Genomic DNA, 20,252 nt, shown 5'->3' with positions numbered 1-20,252 from the left:
TGCATCACATTCACGCGTGACAGGCCTGGCACACTACTGCCACCTCATCTGGCGCCAGTTATTGAATTATTTCCTCTCAAGGGACAATTTAGAAAAGTAACTGCCATTAAACCACAACTGTTTGAATTACTCAAGCTGGAGATGCAGAAACATTTTGCACAAGGACTCTGTCTGCAGTTCTTTCCTCTCTTTCCACCTCGTCTGATGGGGGTTGGAAGGGAGGTATGGTGGGAGAGTTTCCCGGTGTCAGAATCACTCTGTGAGTGTCCAGGGAGTTTCTCCAGAGCCTCATCTCATCCCCTCTAGGCAGATAGGCAGCCTCCTTATCGTAAATGGAAACATGTGGCCAACTGTGGCCTTTGGGAGAAAAATCTCGCAGGACTCAATCAAGGTCTTATTATTTGCTTATTAAGATGCAAAACTGGCCTAGAAAGAGTTTAATATGTTAGATGATTCATGGATTCTCAACCTGGCCTTGAATGTGATATGACTATAAAGAGTCCATATGGACAGAAAGAAGAGTGTATCAAAATAATAATGTTCTCAAAGGAAATATCCCAGATGCTGATTCCTGCAGAAATACCTTGCTCAACCATACAAGCACTATAGAAAATATCTGTTACAAACACCTTGCTTACCTTCATGTTTCCAAGCCTTCTTGCCCGGTCAATCACCAGAAACTTCTTGATTAGGTCCCTAGTCAAAGACAGAAGATGAGAATCACTATGGTAAAAAGGCACATTATTTCATTATTCAATACACACAGGAAAGTTAAGATGTACAAGGCAGAAATTAAGATTAGGAACACTCCAATTTTGTACCACTTTGCTAAAAAAGAAAGAAAATGAAATTAAAAAACTAAAATAAATGATCTGTATACTACATTTTGGCAACATAGCATTATAAATGTGCAGTATTGAAATCTGCTAAATAAAAGTAAAAGTATACAAATACTATATAAAAGCAAGTCTTCAAAAAATGATCTAGGAATGTGTGTGGTCGGAAACAGTTTATGGCACGTTTCAATATGTAACATTAATAAAGTTTGAACTATTCTGCTTGTACTATTCTGAACAATGTCTGAAACTTTGTATTACTAGAACTTCTTGTATTTATTGCCTGCTTAAGATGAATCATTTGTTGTATTCCTCATTTGTAAGTCACTTTGGATAAAAGCGTCTAGTAAATGTAAATGATTGTAAATGCAACTTTTTTTTTTCAAGAGATAAATCTTCACTATAATACAATTAAATTGTATGCTAGATGATGGCAAATGCAAATCTATATATTCTATTAAAACATGTGGAAATATATTTAAGGAATCTAATATCCACCATCAAACTATATATCAATAAATGTGCAAAAAGCAAAATATCGAATTCTTGCAGATATCTTGTGCGTCCCTACACAAGAGTGGCCTGCTTTGTAAAATACAGATTGTACAAACATGCAAATTTATTTTTGACAAATGCCTGAAAAGTTTGAGAACCACTATCATAAAGAGATTATTCATTGTGCAAAAGCTTCAATCAGCTTATGAACATAAAAACAATTTCTTCAAATCTTTGCACTTTGACAAAAATAATCTGTATCTATGATCCAACACGCTTCAAGCTGTGAAGGCGAGCGCATTAGCATGTTGACTGCTGTGACGTTGATATTCTCACTCAACCTAACACGAGAGACGCCTGGAGCGATCTTGCTACAGATGACCTTACCATTCACTCAAGCCTCCCTGGCAGATGTTATTCATTCTCCAATGATCGTGTGTGTTTGACTTCACGATACTATTATCTTATCAAGCTTGTTAAACCTCTAGTGACAGGAGACGTCGTTCGGCTACTTTCACAATTGTAACTAGAGTAAACATGTCAGTTAAGGAAACACGGATTTGCTTTGCCTGAAGTGACTGTCTGTCTCCATTTCCGAGAGCTTCCTTAAGCTGTCTTTGTCTCTGGAGTGCAGACCGTTTGAAGGAATAAACAGCAGTTAGCCCCAACGGTTAGTGGACAAAAGTCAAGTCATATTAGGAAATGCAGCTGTGATGTCATTTTGTGTACATGTTTGTACAGCTGCAATGACTTCTTAGATGATACAACGTAAGAGAGGATATTGTTCTATATCATTAAGGATTACTTTTGTATTTTTTGAACATCAAGATGAAACGGCAGCTTGTTTGCTGAATCCTGAGCTCCTTCAGTTCAAAAGCACCCTGAGTAGTGGAGTAAACAGACCCGTCTGTCTGTAATCTAGAGGATGCCTCCGCTCCTGCAGCTGCCAGAGTGCTTAGTTGACAAGTTTAGATGGGTTCATTAGAGGGCATGTGTTGTGTGTATCTATGAGAGCATCTCTCTTTGAACTATGAACTGTCTAAAACATGGGTCTTCAACCTTTTTCATATCAAGGACCCTTTGCTGGAAAGAGAGAGCATGTTATCACTGAATAGAAAAAATATTGTTACATTTTAAGTGTGGTCTAATACTATATTAATGGATTTAAATACTTGAAGATGCTTACTTGTTATTAAAATATTCATTATTGATGTTCAAAGAGATATACATTTTTATTTTACTTAATATATTTTAATGTGGGAGGAGCAATGAAACTGAATTTGAGCTTTTTTAATTTAACAATGTATTTTTGTTTTACCAGAGTTAGTCTAGCAATATTTATATACTATTACAGTATTTATTGATATTTTGAATAATTTTAATCTTTTCAGGTTTCAAAGTTTTCATTTTAATGTTAAAGATTTAGTAATTTTCTCATTATTTTTTTTTTTTTCAATTTTTGCAATTTTTTCATCTAATAATGGTATATTTTTAATACATTTTTTATTTCAGCTTAATTTCAATAAATGAAATTGGTTGTAAGTTTTAGTAACCAAAAAATAAATAAATAAATAGAGATAAAATATTTCTTGTTTATGCTGACATGATTTCACTAGACGTTGTGTTTTATGTATGCAATAAATATGGCATGTGTCATTTTTTTGGGTTGTGTTTTCTTTATCAAACTCACTTTACATAGAAATCCAGATGCCGTGGAAACTCCAGCTTTCCGGCTAGAATCTTCTGGTAGATGCCAAAAGGATTATCATCAAAAAATGGTGGATACCTTAGACAGAGAAAGACAGTAAAAGAGTAGAGATTTTTAAATGCCAGTGATGAATCCAAGATCCCAAAACCTTAAAAAGATGTGCCAACCAGAGAGTGACTGCAATATTTTTATGCTGACAAAGACATTTTAAAATAATGATCAATTAATGTGTCAGTATGACAGAGAGCAGAAAAGGTCTCTAAAGATGTTCTTCATCTTATTGACAGCTTAGCTGAATTTAATGCTGAAATGCCCAAAATGAATGCAGACTTTATCTCTGTCAGCTTAGTCTAATAAAAACCTCTGCAATGATTCATTAACAGACCTGACCTGGACACTACAGACAAGACAAGCACATAGATGAACAAATAAATAAATCTGGTTTACCAAAGATAGAATTACTCATTAAGTTTTGATTTAATATTTTTTCTTAGGGAAGTTTTACATAAATGCATTACATTTTTTATTAAATAATTCCAAATGGCATACTGACAACAAAGCATTTTTTTTTAACTACATTTAAAATAATAATGATAATTATTATTGTCATTTTGTAGTGCTTTACTGTCAGTATGTTACTTGGAACTATTTAATATAAAAGACCTCGTCAATAATGTTACTTTTGCTAAACTCTACCCGCCGGTGAAGGAATTTTCCGTCATTTATGAGACAAAGCTTCCCCGCCACTTAATGAATTTTTCCACTGTTAAAATTTTCCTTTTTTTTAACGCTGGCGGGGAAAGAGTTAATACAAATATTCCAATGTAATCTAAAGCGAGTTAACTGAATAAAGGCTTGAAGTTTTTGCTTTCAAAATGGCTAATTTCACAGATGCATTCCTGGTCTGCACTTGTTTAAATCACCAAAAGTAGCAGCATTGGAGGAGGACCCCAACTGCTGAATGTGTAGTTTAGGCCTTTGAATGACTGCTGTGGACTGTGTCTCAGTATAATGCCATTTCTACTCATTTGTGTCCATGTGATGTGTGTTCTCTAATGTCTGGTATGTGATTCTCCAGCTCATGCTGTGTAATCCATTTCTCCATTACAGACTTCCAGTTTAGTCCTGCTATGCCCCAACCAACATGCCATCAAACATCCTTCAACTCTCCTTATAAGTGTTTAATACCTGAGTCCAGGTGGCATTGCAAACAGCCATTAAATATGAGGGATAGATAAGGTGAGAGATGCTAATGAGCCTGTTACTAGGCGACCACCTGAAGTCTCATGAGGGCACAGATCACTGACAATGACAGAACTCAAGTGTCAACAGTGAAGATGACATGATGAGACATACATCAGCAGCAAAATATAGAGTGAAAGACCCTGCAGTGTTTGACAAAGAATAAGCCATTAGCTCAGAGTTGCACAGCGGGGATGACACATGTGTGATGGCTTAAAAGAGCATTACACAGAATGGCCACAGTACGATTTTATTTAAAATTTAATACTTCGTGTTATCCTAGACCAACCCTGTACCTTTTAATTCTTGACAAATATGATGCATAACGAATCATAACTGTAATTTATATAGCACACATATTTCAGTCATATACATTACTGCTATTATTCTTGTATAGTGCATTTTTGAAGCTTGACAGCACCTGGTCCCCATTCACTTTCATTGAATGGAAAATAAAAACATAAAAATCTCCTTTTGTGTGTAAATGAAGAAAAATGGTCATTTAGGTTTATTTATGACACGGGGGGTAAGTAAATGATGACAGAATTGTGTATTCCTTAAGAGACCTCTAGCTGCAGCCTTCTAAAAAGTAAAATAAGGTGGTTCAACTTAATGGATTGAGCAGGACTGACAGTATTGACTGAGTGTGGAACCATAAACAGAGAGAGAATTCAGGAGAGCATTACTTGTAGCTATTCCTTCTCGTGGGTGATGGAAAAGAGAGATAGGGTGAAGGAGAATAAAAGAGAAAGAAAGAGAGAGAGAGAGAGAGAGAGAGAGAGAGAGCAAGAGAGGCATATTAGTCTCTATAGTCTTACTGTAAGCAGTGGCTGGTGACAGGGGAAAAAAAGGAGAATTATAAAACTCAAAACTTTTACACAACACCACAGGTGTCGCCAACATTCCACTGAGAAAGAGAATACAAAAGAAGCCTTTCAAATTGTGCTCTTGAAGTGCTGGATCTTATAACATCTATTGTATTATAACTAAGACACTCACATTATATATATATATATATATATATATATATATATATATATATATATATATATATTACAATTCAACCCAAGGTCCATGCACAGCCTGGTAGGTGCAGGTAGATAGCAGGAACGAATTTAAATGACAATAATAAGAACACTCTACCGCACACTGTTGACTTTACTTTTTTATTTTATTCATTCAAAGCGAACAACGCGCTTCGCATATAGCGTCCTCAGGTTCGCTCAGTTATGGTCTGAGCTCTCAGGTGTCTCTTAATTTCCAGTCACATGATCCATGTTTTGAATGAATAAAATAAAAGAGTAAAGTCAACAGTGTGCAGCAGTGTGTTCTTATTATTGTATATATATATAAATATATATATATATATAATTTCCTTCAATGACAATATTATGTAGATTTTTAAAGTGAATCAACATGGTAAGAAAAGCCAAACAGAAATGTAAGAGTTGCCAGGTACATTTAAACCGGTGCGCACAGAAAGTCGCTTCTCATACTGAATAGTGGTGCGCAATACTGAACAGAGTTCCTTCCGCATCTTTTTGCACTTAAACGGACAAATATACACAAAAATATGTCAAAATAGTATCGCAAACACAGTTGGTTATGTCTTAATTGAACAAACAGTTGACAAAGAAAATGCATGTGTAACATTATATTGGATCAATGCAGCTCTTAAAGTGACAACAGCCTGATATTCCTGCTGCTGTCTCTATAATAACGTTAATCAAACAACAAAAGACAAAGAGAAAATTAACTCTCTGTTCTTGACTGAATAACTTTTGTAACTATATTTGTAATGTAGCCTATATTTTATTCATAAAGTGCAGTTATTTTACATTTGATTACAGTTTCTGTACCTGAATACCTGAAAATCTTAAACATTGTTTGTTTATTTCAATCGTATACTTGTTCCGTTGTTTATTTATTTGCTTTGTTTATTTTTCTTTAATAATGTTGGAAATGTATATTAGTTAGGCTAGTTGTTTTTGCTATGATATTTTTAAACCATAGGCAAAAGTTCCTTAAGTGCTCTTTAGCCTGCTGATTTTTGTTCATGGTATTCAGCTACAATGAAATGTTTTGCAATAAAGGTTATCTAATTGAAATCGAAATAAGCAATCGATAAGCAGTTTTGGAATCGTTAAAATTCAAACGATACCCAATCCTACCCTAACCCAATCCTTAATTCAAAATACATCTTCTGGAAACCCTGGTTTGTGAACCATTTTTGCTTTTTAATGCAACTCTAAATGTTTTTGCTCAGACTTAGCTGACATTTTCACCAATTGTATCCTTAAAAGTAGTTAGGACAGAAATACGAACACACCCACAAGACATCTGCTCACACCCACATACACGGTCGGTCACTACATTGAGGTTGCTAGCCCTTTGATGGCCCAGGAGGAACTATTTCAAACTCTTGCTATATTTCCTGTAAAGGAGAGTCAAACAACCTTTAACATTCGAACAGACAAACACACAGTCCCAGATATGACTGAAGAGAGCTTTTTGTATGTCTGGGCAAGCTGAGCCTATGTCTGTGACTCTGTCTCTTGGAAAAATAAGGGACCAGGTCTTTTTCTCTCACTGACTTGCAGGAGCAAATAGTTCAAAAGAAGTCTGGGATGAATGAAGAGGGTGGGTCACTCTTTCCTCCACACGAGAGCCTGTGAAAGCTCTAGGGCAGATTTAGATTCAGCAACATGCAGGTGGGAGAATGGAGCAGTTTGGAATGGATATACACTACAGCATCCAAAATTATACCAGGAGGGAAGAAGTTTATTTTCACACCGGCTTTGGAGTCCATGTGACAAAATGAACACATTTTCTTGTGCAAGCACAAAGATTATGCACAAAGTGCAGCTGTGTGGTATGGAGGACCAACTCTACCATATTTAAAAATAAATACAGAAATAAATAAATGCTCAATAAATAAATAAGCATACAATGAATTGCCCCAAAAAATACAATAAACAAATAAATGTAGGCAGAAATTAAATTATACAGTGAGACATAAATGTGTATATATCTCTTTTAATTAGCTTCTTTATTTATTCACCTTTGTAATAATTACCTTATTTATTTATTGTCCGTTATAATCTTCAACTTTATTCATTAATTACTTATTTTTTGAAGTATTTATTTATGTGCATGTTATAATATTTTTGTCTGTTTTATTCTTCCTTTGTATTTTTTTACCCTATTTATTTCTTCAATGCCATTTATTTCTGCCTGTCGTTTTTACATTTCTGTATGCATTTCTGCCTCATTATGCAAATGAGGAGGGGCTGTGTCTTAAGGGGTCAACTTCTGCCCATTGGTTGGTTAGTCTTTTACTGCATCGGTCGAATCTACATGCCACCGGCCGCGGTTTTTTATTTTTTTTTCAGGGTGGTAGGGGAAGACTCATTAATATTCATTAGGGAACTCATCCCTGATTGTCAATTTAAAATATACATTTTAAAGTCAAGAAAGTCGCAGTTTGATGTAAAACTGTTGAGGTATAAGACTGTGAAAATACGTAATTAAAAAGACTACAAACCCAAAAGGCGCACATTTTCTCTCAATGAATGAAGCTAACTTTACTGAAGCTAACGTCTGTCATTGTTTCTGTAGTCTTGCGTTATAATCGTAACATTACGCCGTCATGCCGGAGTGTTTTGTACCAGACTGCACACACACGAGCAGCGGATCTCGCTCGTTGTTTCGCTTCCCGGGAGATCTAGTTCATTGAGCGATTTTCACATAAAACTAAATGTCACTCTTCTGTTTTATGACAAACTGCGACTTTCTTGACTTTCATAATTATCTTTTAAATTGACAAACATCATATGTATAATTCAGGGCACAGTTCAGACGGAATAAAAAGATAAGTTGTCTCTCGCCATTGACTACCATAGCCTACATATTTTTTTCCGAAATAAGGTCCCATGAGCCGGAAGCGGAGGGGAGGGGCTTAGGCTCTCTATGGGAGGAAATGTACCCCTTAAGACACAGCCCCTCCTCATTTGCATAATGAGGCAGAAATGCATACAGAAATGTAGAAACGACAGGCAGAAATAAATAGCATTGAAGAAATAAATAGGGTAAAAAAATACAAAGGAAGAATAAAACAGACACAAATATTATAACATGCACATAAATAAATACTTCAAAAAATAAGTAATTAATAAATAAAGTTGAAGATTATAATGGACAATAAATAAATAAGGTAATTATTACAAAGGTGAATAAATAAAGAAGCTAATTAAAAGAGATATATACACATTTATGTCTCACTGTATAATTTAATTTCTACCTACATTTATTTGTTTATTGTATTTTTTGGGGCAATTAATTGTATGCTTAGGCTATTTATTTATTGAGCATCTATTTATTTCTGTATTTATTTTTAAATATGGTAGAGTTGGTCCTCCATAGTGTGGAACTTGCTGATCGAGAAATAAATCTACACATTTTACATGCTGTTCTACCACACATTTATGCCCACATGTGTTGGCAATAACAGATTAATCTGGATGTAATCTTTTTGTAAACAAGATCTATTCCAAGATACACATCCGCCCCCTGAGATACTGTAAATGCGAGCAGATTATCTGTGTGCATATTAAATATGCCAGTTTGTGCATGCTGAATATGGGCTGCAGGAATTAACGTCAAGGCAAATACGGATAAATATCACAATAAGGATAAATATCAAGACAGCACTGAGAGAGGACACCGAGACATGCACATGGAGGTTTAGGCCCTTGGCAGAGCTCGATATTCCACTGCTGCCCTCTAGTGGTGTGTTTTTGAAATGAAAATTCTCAGTGTATTAGCCCTGATTTAGGGAGTCTATCTGCTTTTAAATCCCAGGGAGTGCGGAACTTAGGTGTTCTTGTTGACCAGCCTTTAAAACTTGACAAACACATTTCATCCGTAATCAGTTCCGGTTTCTATCAACTTCGTCTACTGTCTAAAGTCAAAGACTTTCTCACTCCGAAAACTCTGGAAATGAAAACTCCGTGTTCATGCATTTATTACATATCGGATAGATTAAGCAAATTCCTTATATTGCGGTATATCAAGTTCTCAAATTGCCCGTCTTCAGTTAGTCCAAAATGCTGCAACCAGACTTATTCATAAGTGTCGAAAATATGACCACATCTCTCCGATTCTCAAATCTCTACATAACATAGCTCCTGCCTATCTCTCGGAACTCATTCATCCTTACACTCCATCCAGAAGTCTAAGATCCCACGACCAGGCTCTGCTGGTAGTCCCTCACGTAAGACTCAAGCGTAGAGGGGAGCATTTGCAGTGGCAGGGCCACGACTCTGGAACACTCGCAACATGACATCATGACTTTGCGTAAACATACACGCCACTTTCAATTCAAGTGGCGTGTTATCTATACGCATTTCATTAAATGTCCGAGTGATTCCGCGTGTATGTCTACGCCGTTAAATGTCCGAGCGAAACGAAGCAAAATCTATATCTACATCTGTGGAGCGATATTTCTTTTCCTAGGATGGTAGGAGAAGACTCATAAATGGTATTAACCCCAGTGACGGGTAGGTTTAGGGACGGCTACCCTGTCTGTCTTCAAGTCTCTGTTAAAAAACCTACCTGTTTTCTTTAGCATATTGATCTCTTTTCTTAGGTTGGTTTTACTATTTTATATTTGAGTCTGATACTGTTTTGCCACTCCTGTTTTAAGGTTGCTCTTAGGTTTGCTGCTTTTATTTGTGTTTTATGTGTTGTTATACAGGTATTAATTTCTTATTAATTATATGGTTGTTATGTAAAGCACTTTTATATATATATATAGGGAGGTAAAACTTAGTAATAGCAATCATTTAAAAAAAAACACCAACTAACACTATTACAATATATAATATTTATACTCAGATCATTAGCAAATGTTTAGCTAAAAAATATACTTCATACATCTCTGTAGACCCCCTTTAGTAATTTACAAACTTCCAGGGGTACACAGACTCAAATATAAATGAACATTTGGTCTTACCCTGCTAGCATTTCAAAGATGAGCACACCGAGAGCCCACCAATCCACAGCTCGCCCATGACCTTTACTCTGGATCACTTCAGGAGCCAAATATTCAGGAGTACCACATAGAGTCCAGGTCCTGTAAAGAAAGAAATAATAAAATAGTGATGGACAGAAAGAGAGAGAAAAATATCCTACAGGATCCAAAAGACTTGGAAAAAATGAAATGTTTTAAAGGAACACTCCGACTTTTGGGGACTTTAGCCTATTCACCTTATCCCCCAGAGTTAGATAAGTCCATACATACCTTTTTCATCTCCGTGCGTGCTATAAGACGCACCCACCGCTAGCCTAGCTTAGCACAAAGACTGGATGTAAATGGTTGCAGCTAGCATACTAATCCAAATAAGTGACAAAATAGCGCAAACATGATTTGTGATTTGTATAGTCACAGAGTGTACAAAAAACTACGTCACATGAGACACAGACATATTTTAACAAACAGTATAAATACTGGGAACTATATTCTCTGAAGGCGAAGCACTGCTACTTGGGCGGAGTAATAACCGCAGCACCTGAGACGCGCCGTGGTGAGGAGCAGAGAGTTCGTTCAGAGTTTGGGTACGGTGCGTCTCATGTGCTGCGGTTATCACTCCGCCCAAGTAGCAGTGCTTCGCCTTCAGAGAATATAGTTCCCAGTATTTATACTGTTTGTTAAAATATGTCTGTGTCTCATGTGACGTAGTTTTTTGTACACTCTGTGACTATACAAATCACAACATGTAAATAGGAAAATGTTTGCGCTATTTTGTCACTTATTTGGATTAGTATGCTAGCTGCAACCATTTACATCCAGTCTTTGTGCTAAGCTAGGCTAGCGGTGGGTGCGTCAAACAGACTTATAGCACGCACGGAGATGAAAAAGGTATGTATGGACTTATCTAACTCTGGGGGATAAGGTGAATAGGCTAAAGTCCCAAAAAGTCGGAGTGTTCCTTTAAGGCTATAAAATAATAATCACATTTTTGAAGTTGACCATGTTTAGAGTTAAAGACAAAAAATAAAAACAACAACAACAACAACAAAAAACAGACATTTCTGACAAAATATATTTTATGTTCCACAGAAGAAATAATATTATACAGGTTTGGAGTGACATAATTGATATAGTAAATTATGACAATTAACATTTTCGGCTGAACTACACCTTTATTAAAATGTCAGATTTTCTTGCTTTCATTAGAGCACACAATGCTCTTTGGGACAAAGTGTGCTCTAATGAAAGCAAGAAAACTGAGTGAAATCAAAATTTCACTCAACTTGTTATGTTTATAATAATATTGTCACACAAAATAGATAAATAAATAAATAAACAAACAAACAAACAAATAAATAAAAACGTCTTTTGCATAAGTATCTGCCAGTCATTGCAAATAATGATTGCAATAATTATTATTGACCCCCAAACTTTTTTCATGCCAGTGCGACAACATTTTGTTCGAGGTCGCACTGGTGCAACAACCACATTGCCCAACTGATAAGAAATTCCAGTTGCATTCAAGAAAAATCAAACGGAAAATTAACGACAAATGATCAGCTCGGAGCAATAATAGACAGCGCAGAACTCAGAACATGTTTACTTGCGTGTGATCTTGAGCATGCGACACCGTTATTACACAGCGCTGTGAGATCCAGTGAGAAAGAGTTTGAAATCGCCACAGAATTAATAACATCGCAGTGAGATCTAGGGTGAAGCATTCAAATTCGGTGCAGAATTCTCTGTTATAAACCACGGATATAAAACAGCGCTGACGTGGAAACCAGGAGAGACATTGTGCCAAGAATGAACAAGTTATAGAAGGCTTTCCAGTCCACAAATCATTCACCGTAGATTTAATATAGAAACGCTAACTGCAACCATGGTATTGTGGCAGTAATAGTCGAACGTTTTTACATTATTCATCTCAGGGTTCGTACAACCTTTTGAGAGTGAAAGTCAAAAAACTTTTCAAGGGCTTTTTAAAGTGCATGTTATTTTTGATGTGATGATTTGTAAAATGAAAAGTTTAAAGATGTAAGAAAACTAACATTCCACGGCAAACAAACACTATTATTAAAAAAAGACATGAAATTAACATTATAACCAGTAGATGGCAGCCATTTCCAGTCCCTAATGGAAAAAAGTAGGAAGTCACAAAGTCTCATGAAAACCAAAACCTTTTCTTCAAATTGTGTCTAAATTACACGAAGCAAGTTGAGAGCGCTCATTTTATAATCACTGAAGCTGTCGGTCAGTTCAGTATGATACTAAGAACCATGAGAACAACATTTAATGAGAATATAATATTGAAATTTCCCTACAAAAATTGGGCTTTTGCACGATACTGTTGTTAATAAAAGTTAATTTTATCTGCATCTCAATTCAACCTCAGTGCTTTACTGTCAAATTTCCAAAAAAACAAACATGCAATATTATTAGTATTATTAGTATCGTTACAATAGTAATTTTATCATTAAATTAACTATGATTAAAAATCCCCCCAACGCTACGATAAAAAAAAGAAGGGTTGGAGGTTTATTTTGTGTTAATGTACATTATTACACCATTACATAGATATTTACAGTTTTTTTTGGGGCTATATATTTAACACAGTAAAAAATAGAGATATAACCATAGCCATATGACATAGCCCAGCTACTGCAGTGACTGCTGAGATAGCACACAGAGGGGTGTAATTACAGTACACCTTATGACAGCTGGCTATCTGGAACGGATTGTATTGGCTGGTGTAAGGTAGAGACAGCATATCCACTTCAAGCCAAGGATACTATAAGTGTAACTGTATATTGAGCTAGAAGCCAGGGTGAAAGCCACTACACAAATTTTTATTTGTAGTAGAGGGTTTCTGATTACACAGATATGTCATTTCACCCCATGGAGCTGCAACTTCTCTGTGTTTGTTTGGGGCCATGAGGCTGGTCAATAAATGAGTCTGTTGACCTGTCCTTCAGCAAATGGCTGCCCTTTGCTTATTTGTCTGGACCTGGTTTTGTAATGTAATTATAAGATTGTAGCTGTTGATACCAGAATGACAATAAGGATATGTAAATATGTAAAAGACCTTTGTGAGTTATGTAAAAGATCAGAAAATTGTTGACTAATCATTTGTATAAAAATTGTAAAACAAAAATTTATTTTGCGCTTGCAGTTTTAACAGAAAAAAAAGAAAAAGATTCCACTCAACCTATTGATAGTTATAGCTTTCAGGTCTTCAACATTTTTCAGCTCATGAATCATTTGGACAAAGCATATTGCAAGAGTGTTGAATTTGAGGTTATCTGATGGGTAGATATAGATTCTTCAAAAGTTTCTTCAAGGGGTGTTTAAATCACATCACAAACCTGGGGTACCTCAGGGTTCAGTGTTGGCCCTTCTATTCTCAATATGTATATATAACCTCATCGGGCCATACTACTGCTGATAATATCCTAAAACTGCCATGATGACAGCAGGAAACTTTAATGCAAGAGGGTCTGGAACAGCTTGCGTGCATATCTCTCACAGTATTTTCCTTATTTTCTTGCTCTCTATTTTAGTCTCTTTCTTTATCTTTCTGTGCTCAGCTGTATGGTTTTAATCCTTCTCTCTGTAATAGAGAGGATTAGTCTCCCTTGTGTTAACTGAAGCCTCTCGGTGTCAGTTCACAACAGCATTTCAATGAACCGCAAGAGAAGTTTGGTGTGACATGGTTTTCAATTGGCTCTGATGATTTATGTTTACACTAATTATATCAGACAGCATACTAATAGGAGCAGTAAAGAAACTGATCCTGTTATCAAGATCAGTTCCTGTTATTAAGATAAGAACACCCGATGACTCACTTAACAATATGTTTGCCTGTATGGCTGTGTTTCTGCGTCTTTGTGACTACAAAATGTAAGCCTGTTTTATTTAAAGGTAGGGTAGGCAATTTCGGAGAGGCTAGCAATAGCAAGCTGGCCTATGTAAGCAATAGATCCCACCCTCCCTTCGAAGAGTCTCCAAAACCATGCCTCCTCCAAAAGAACGAGCACAGTAGTCTGCAAAGCGTCATGAGAGACAGCGCTAAATTGCCTCATGTCTCGAAGCACATAACATTACAATAATAATGAGCGTAAACAACGTATAGAGCTCTTACTTGTACCACCTGACTGCTGCAGTTTAATTTAGGCGTTGATAGTGTTGCAAGAGAAACGCATACATCCGAGTCTGAGGAAGTGAACAGCTCTGGGTAGAACTTCACCGGTTGCCATCTTGTAATTAGAGTTACGACATGGAATGCATGCAGCATAAGCTTGTTGTTTTGGTTCAGGAGGAACTGTAAAGGCCCCGATATAATCACGGCAAAGATTTTTTTCATTCTTCGCTTATAGGGGTAAAATGAAGTTCGAAATACATGACCCGTGATATACTGTTAGCGACCATCCAAAGATGCCTACACTGCTGAGAGCAGCGTTTAGATTATGTATAGAATATGTGCTGCATGCTTTTCTCTCAATAACAAAATAAACACACAACGAAATTAAGAAAACAGCAAGCATTTTCATAAAGCATAAGAAAAGCATGTGATCATAGCAAAGTGGATATGTTTGCATGAGCTCTGCAATTCGGCACTCTAGTAAAGTCACATCAAGTTTATTTATATAGCACTTCCAAAAGATTTCTTAAAATTAAGCAGCTTTACCATTTTAAAAATAGACTTAAAAACAGTGTCAGTGTCTCGTTTCATCAGAAGTACAACTTCATTTTCTACTATAAAGTGGCTCTCCAGTGTGTTCATGTTTTTATTTATGGACGTCTTACCTCGACGGACTGGACAGGAGAAATGAACTGGAAAAGATTTCAGCGTGAAATCCTTCAGCGGAGCCTCCGCGCACACCTACGTAATATTATTACGTAATCGCCACGGACCAATGGTGGTACTTACCGGCAGTAGCAAACTTTTCCAGAAAGTTTACTTTGACAAGCCGTTTTGAACACCCAAAATTAACCAAACCTGATTTTGTTTGAAATTACGGCACATCAGTTTGTTCTTCGGTTTCACTTGAAGTATATCGTGGCTGCTCTTTGTTTGCAGTGCTCAGTGACTGTCTGTCTACAACTCTGCATAGCCTCATGGAACGTGTGACTGATGACATATGCTGAAGGGCAGGTAGGAGATCGTATCATCGGAACGAATGCAATGATTGGATAAACATTTTTTGGTCCTGAGACTTCCACAGAAGATACGAACAAAAGTGTTTATGAAAATAATTGCCTACCCTACCTTTATCCGTAACTCTTTGTCATTGTCAATGCTGAAACAAGTGTGTAAACATCTCAAAATTCACAGCCGAATTTTCAAAAAGGACCTTTAGGATGTCAACGCTGTTGTGATGGTGACTTTTCTCCTATTCCTTTTTATGTTTTCTTTTTGATTGGCCACTCGAAGCTGAGCAGCTACCGTTTGACAAGTTCACTCCAACTACAAATACGACCACAATAAGAACCCTGCAATTCATCAGTAACTGTGGCACAACAATAAGCCCTCATGTTGAGCAGACACTTACAAGATAAAAGAAAAACAGATAAAAATGCCATAATGCGGTCTAAAAAAAAACAAACAAAAAAACTGTCATGCCTGTTGTAGGACCAGATTTCCAAAGTCCTCATCCTGTCCTGATCTTAACAATATAGCCACTTTAAATGGCCATCAATCAATGCAAACCGCAAATAACCCGGTCTGTAATGCCAAATGAAACTATAGCCACCAGATGGCAATGTTGCCACATGACAATCTGTCTAAATGTTATCTACTCAAACTGGAAAAGCCAAAGCTGTTGCTTGAAGGGACCGGTGTCTTCTACACTGGACTAGTGGCACTGGTTTGAGTTTCTATATGTGGGTCACTTGCGCATCACAGTCAGGCCCTCGTTGTACTGGGCCCCTTCCCCATGTACAGAGAAACAGAATCGTGACCATTATGCATACACACCAGAGGGGTCATGGGTTGCTCTGAAAAAAGCACTGACTGCAGTATTCCGCACTGCAGATGGAAAACAAACAAACAAATCACAATCTCTCATTCTTTTTTATTTGAAAGATAAATGTAAGAGGGGACAACCAGATGGATTTTCAATTTCAACAAAGGTTACTCTCTTTCTTCATAATTGGTCTGTGTCACTCTCATTCAGAATTAATAACGGTAGGTTGGTGGATGCTCTGGAGCCAAACAAAGGCGCCTTTTTTGTTAAAGAGGCTCATATTAGAACAGCTTTAATACCCACAGAGAAGCACTTCTATATGACTTTTGTAGGGGAAGTCACACTGTGTGAGTGAAGAATAAAACAAGAGGGATTTTGAAGGATGAAGAGTGACGTGGAGGTTCGTTTCTGAGCCCATTCAACATAATTATTCTCTAACATCACAGCTGAGATTCTGAAAAAAAACTGAAATGAATTTGATCGCCTACAGAATTTCAGCAATGCAGGACGTATAGTTTACATTTAATTTGACAATGAAAACACTAGGAATGTTAAAATGCCATGAAAAGAATGTAAAAATTCTGGAGCATGCCTAATCCAATCTTAAAATCAACTCAAGGACACGCACTTCAGATAACTGCTGCACAGCTATTTCTCTCCCTGGTAATGTATTTAAAAATAACTTCAAAAGATTTCACAACATCAATAGACCTCTCTAGGAGTAGGTGTTGGGTAAGTTACTCTAAAAAAGTACATGGTCACACTTTAGATTAGGGTCCAATTCTAACTATTAACTACGACTTGTGCCTCAATAAACTCCTAATTACTGCTTATTAATAGTTAGTAAGGAGTTGTTAAGTTTAGGTATTGGGTATGATTAAGGGATGCAGAATATGGTCATGTGGAATAAGGCGTAGGCCTAAATATGTGATTTATACGTACTAATAGACAGCAAGTATCCTAGTAATATGCATGCTAATAGGCAACAGGTTAATAGAGAGAATTGGACCCTAAACTAAAGTGTTATCAAGTAATAGCTACTAGCTACTTATTACATCTTCAACAGTGTAATTAGATTACTGTACTAATTACCCTCTCTAAAAAGTATTGCATTACTTACTTTCTAAATCCCATATCAACCTCGACCAGTTGAACAAGAAACATGAAACTGCTCTTTTAATTATTTTAAATAAATAATACAAAATTGAATACACTATTTTTGAACTGACTGAAGTATTTAAAGGGAGATTAAAGGGCTAAATTAAAAAAATACATTTTAACATTACACATACAATTTTGATGTTAAATCACCTATTGTTTTATATAGAACTGTTCTATAGTCTTTACAGCATTTATAACCCTCTACATTAAAAGTAAATTACTCACATATGCGACCAAATTTCACGCTAGGTGACAAAAATGTCTTTAAATAGCCAATGGCTTGTAAATTGTATGATTTCAGTCACCTGTGATTGAGTTAGAGGGAAAAAAAATAAGTTTAGCACAGACATTTTCATTGCCTGCTGAGCTTTAAGCACCATCGCTTGGCTGAGAGCACAGCGCCCTTTGTCGCTTTCTCTCACACGCGCGCACTTAATGTTAGAGAAAGAGAGAGGCTTTTACACATGCCATGTAAAGAGAATTGACACGCTAGATCTAAGTGCAGGGCTCGACAGGACTAAACCAAGAGTTGACAGAACTGTCACTGTCCTGATCGGGTCAGTGTGGCATCGTCATGAAAGTTGATCATTTGCACTTGTTTTTTAGACTTGCCTATTTAAACATTCAAGCTCAAGAAGGCAAGAAAGATAACTCACACGCATCTGAGAGGAGGCAAATACTGATTTGAGCTCTTTCACGTCTTCTTGTGAACGTAAACAGTTGATAGAAAACGCATGTGTAACTAACATTATCAGTGTATTGGATACGTGCATTATGTCTTAAAGTGACAGCAGCATAACATTAAAAACACTGCTGTCTGTGTTTTATATGTTAATCAAACAACAAAAGAACGGCCAAAAATAATAAAAAAAAACTCCATGCTCGACTAAATAACTTTAATAAGGATTAATCTATTTTTAATCTATGCAGTGTTATTTTACATTTGATTATTCAATTTCTGTACCTAATATACCTAATCTGTATCTAACTACTGTTAGATCTACCTGAAAAAACATTTTAAAAAAGCAATTTAAATTTGTATCTTTATTCTATTGTTTTTATTTGTGCTATTGCTTGTAGTTTGATTACTTGTTCTTATTTTATTACAGACTGTTTACTTGTCTTTAATAGTGTTTGAAATTTATATTTTATATTATATTATATTAATGGAAATTCTTTTTTTTTCTTTTGCATTGTTCTTGCATTTCATGTAAAAAGTCTTGCGAGTAAAATAATTAACATACTAGCCAATGGCGACTCAAGCTTCAGTGTGTCCGTAGAGGGTTGATTTAATGCAATTACATCAGAAGTAACTGTAATTAAAGGGATAGTTCACCCAAAAATGACAATTCTGTCATCAATTATTCAACCTCACGTCGTTCCAAATCCATATGACATTTGTTCATCTTTTAAACACAAATGGGTATATTTTAATTAAAACTGAGAGATTTCGGTCCCTCCACAACTACCACTTTGACGCCTCAAAAAGTTTATAAAGAGGTCGTAAAACTAATCCATATGAATTGAGTAGTTTAGTCCTAATCTTCTGAAGAGACACGATCACTTTATATGATAAACATATTTAGGCTTTTATTCACATATAAACATGGTAAACGGTAAATGGACTGCATTTACATAGCGCTTTCACAGACCTAATGGCCACCAAAGCGCTTTACAATTTGCCTCACATTCACCCATTCACTCATACACCGACGGCGGTGTCAGCAGCTGGGGTTAGGTGTCTTGCTCATGGACACCTCGACACTTGGTCAGGTGGAACCGGGGATTGAACCACCAACCTTTCGGTTTGTAGACAACCTACATGAACCACTGAGCCACTGCCGCACCTTCAATAAAGCACAGATCTGATACGGTAAATGAGGTTCATTCTTTTGTTATGCTGGTTTGAGTTTCTGTTTCCTGATCAATGTTTATATGTGAATTAAAGCCTAAATTTAATCTGTTCATTATATAAAGCGATCAAGAAAATTTGTACTAAACCACTCAATTCATATTAATTAGTTTTACGATCTCTTTATAAACTTTTTGAAGCAACAAATTGGTAGATGCATGGACTGTCAATGGAGTGACAGAAATCGCTCAGATTTAATTCATTTCGAAGATGAACGAAAGTCTTACAGGTTTGGTACGACATGAGGGTGAGTAATTAATGACTATTTTTTTTCTAATTTTGGGTGAACAAACCCTTTAAATTACAGAAAAAAACATTAGTAGTCCTTTGCTTTACTTTTTCACTTAGTAATACATTACACCCAACAATGCTAGGAGTGTATTAAGCAGAAATTGTATATTTCAATGTACTAATTCAACAAATAGAAAAAAGTGTGATATCTGCAGTCAAATTCCATCATATGTTGACTGTTTGAGGTAGGAATGCACCAATGCCATTTTTAGAGACTAAATATGAGAACCTACACAACTGTCTGCAGCTCTAATCCTTCACGGTATTGGCTTTTGGACTCGAGTACCGGTACATAAGCACATAATTCGACCTTACATTAATTATATGACCGTTTCCACAAAACCATTAAATGGTACAACTATTTTCTACATTGATAATAATAATACATTTCTTGTTTCTTGAGCACCAAAGCATATTAGAATGATTTCTGAAGGATCAAGTGAAGATGAGAGTAATGGCTGCTGAAAATGTATGTTTGCCATCACAGGAATAAAAAATAGAAAACATAATATTAAAATAGAAAACAGCTATTTTAAATTGTAATAATATTTCACAAAATTGTAATATTCTACAGCCTTAGTGACCATAAGAGTCTTCTTTCAAAAACATA

The 20,252-nt window shown here is 36.0% G+C and overlaps 1 protein-coding gene across 1 annotated transcript in view; it reads right to left on the bottom strand.

The window, feature by feature from the left end:
- prkx (protein kinase X-linked) overlaps positions 1 to 20,252 on the bottom strand; it is a 49,665-nt gene that overhangs the window by 3,023 nt on the left and 26,390 nt on the right. The window contains exons 4-6 of the mRNA XM_056254411.1: positions 10,295 to 10,414; positions 3,022 to 3,117; positions 639 to 696 (exon numbers count right to left, since the gene is read on the bottom strand). Coding sequence (XP_056110386.1) covers positions 639 to 696; positions 3,022 to 3,117; positions 10,295 to 10,414 — 274 coding nt within the window. The remainder of the gene's footprint in view (positions 1 to 638; positions 697 to 3,021; positions 3,118 to 10,294; positions 10,415 to 20,252) is intronic.

Source organism: Rhinichthys klamathensis, unplaced genomic scaffold, assembly GCF_029890125.1.
Source record: "Rhinichthys klamathensis goyatoka isolate OS25496 unplaced genomic scaffold, OSU_Roscu_1.1 h1tg000111l_1, whole genome shotgun sequence".
In the NCBI taxonomy this organism is placed as follows: Eukaryota; Metazoa; Chordata; class Actinopteri; order Cypriniformes; family Leuciscidae; genus Rhinichthys; species Rhinichthys klamathensis.
The sequence above is the reverse complement of the archived record's forward strand: the minus strand, read 5'-3'. Positions and strand labels throughout refer to the sequence as shown.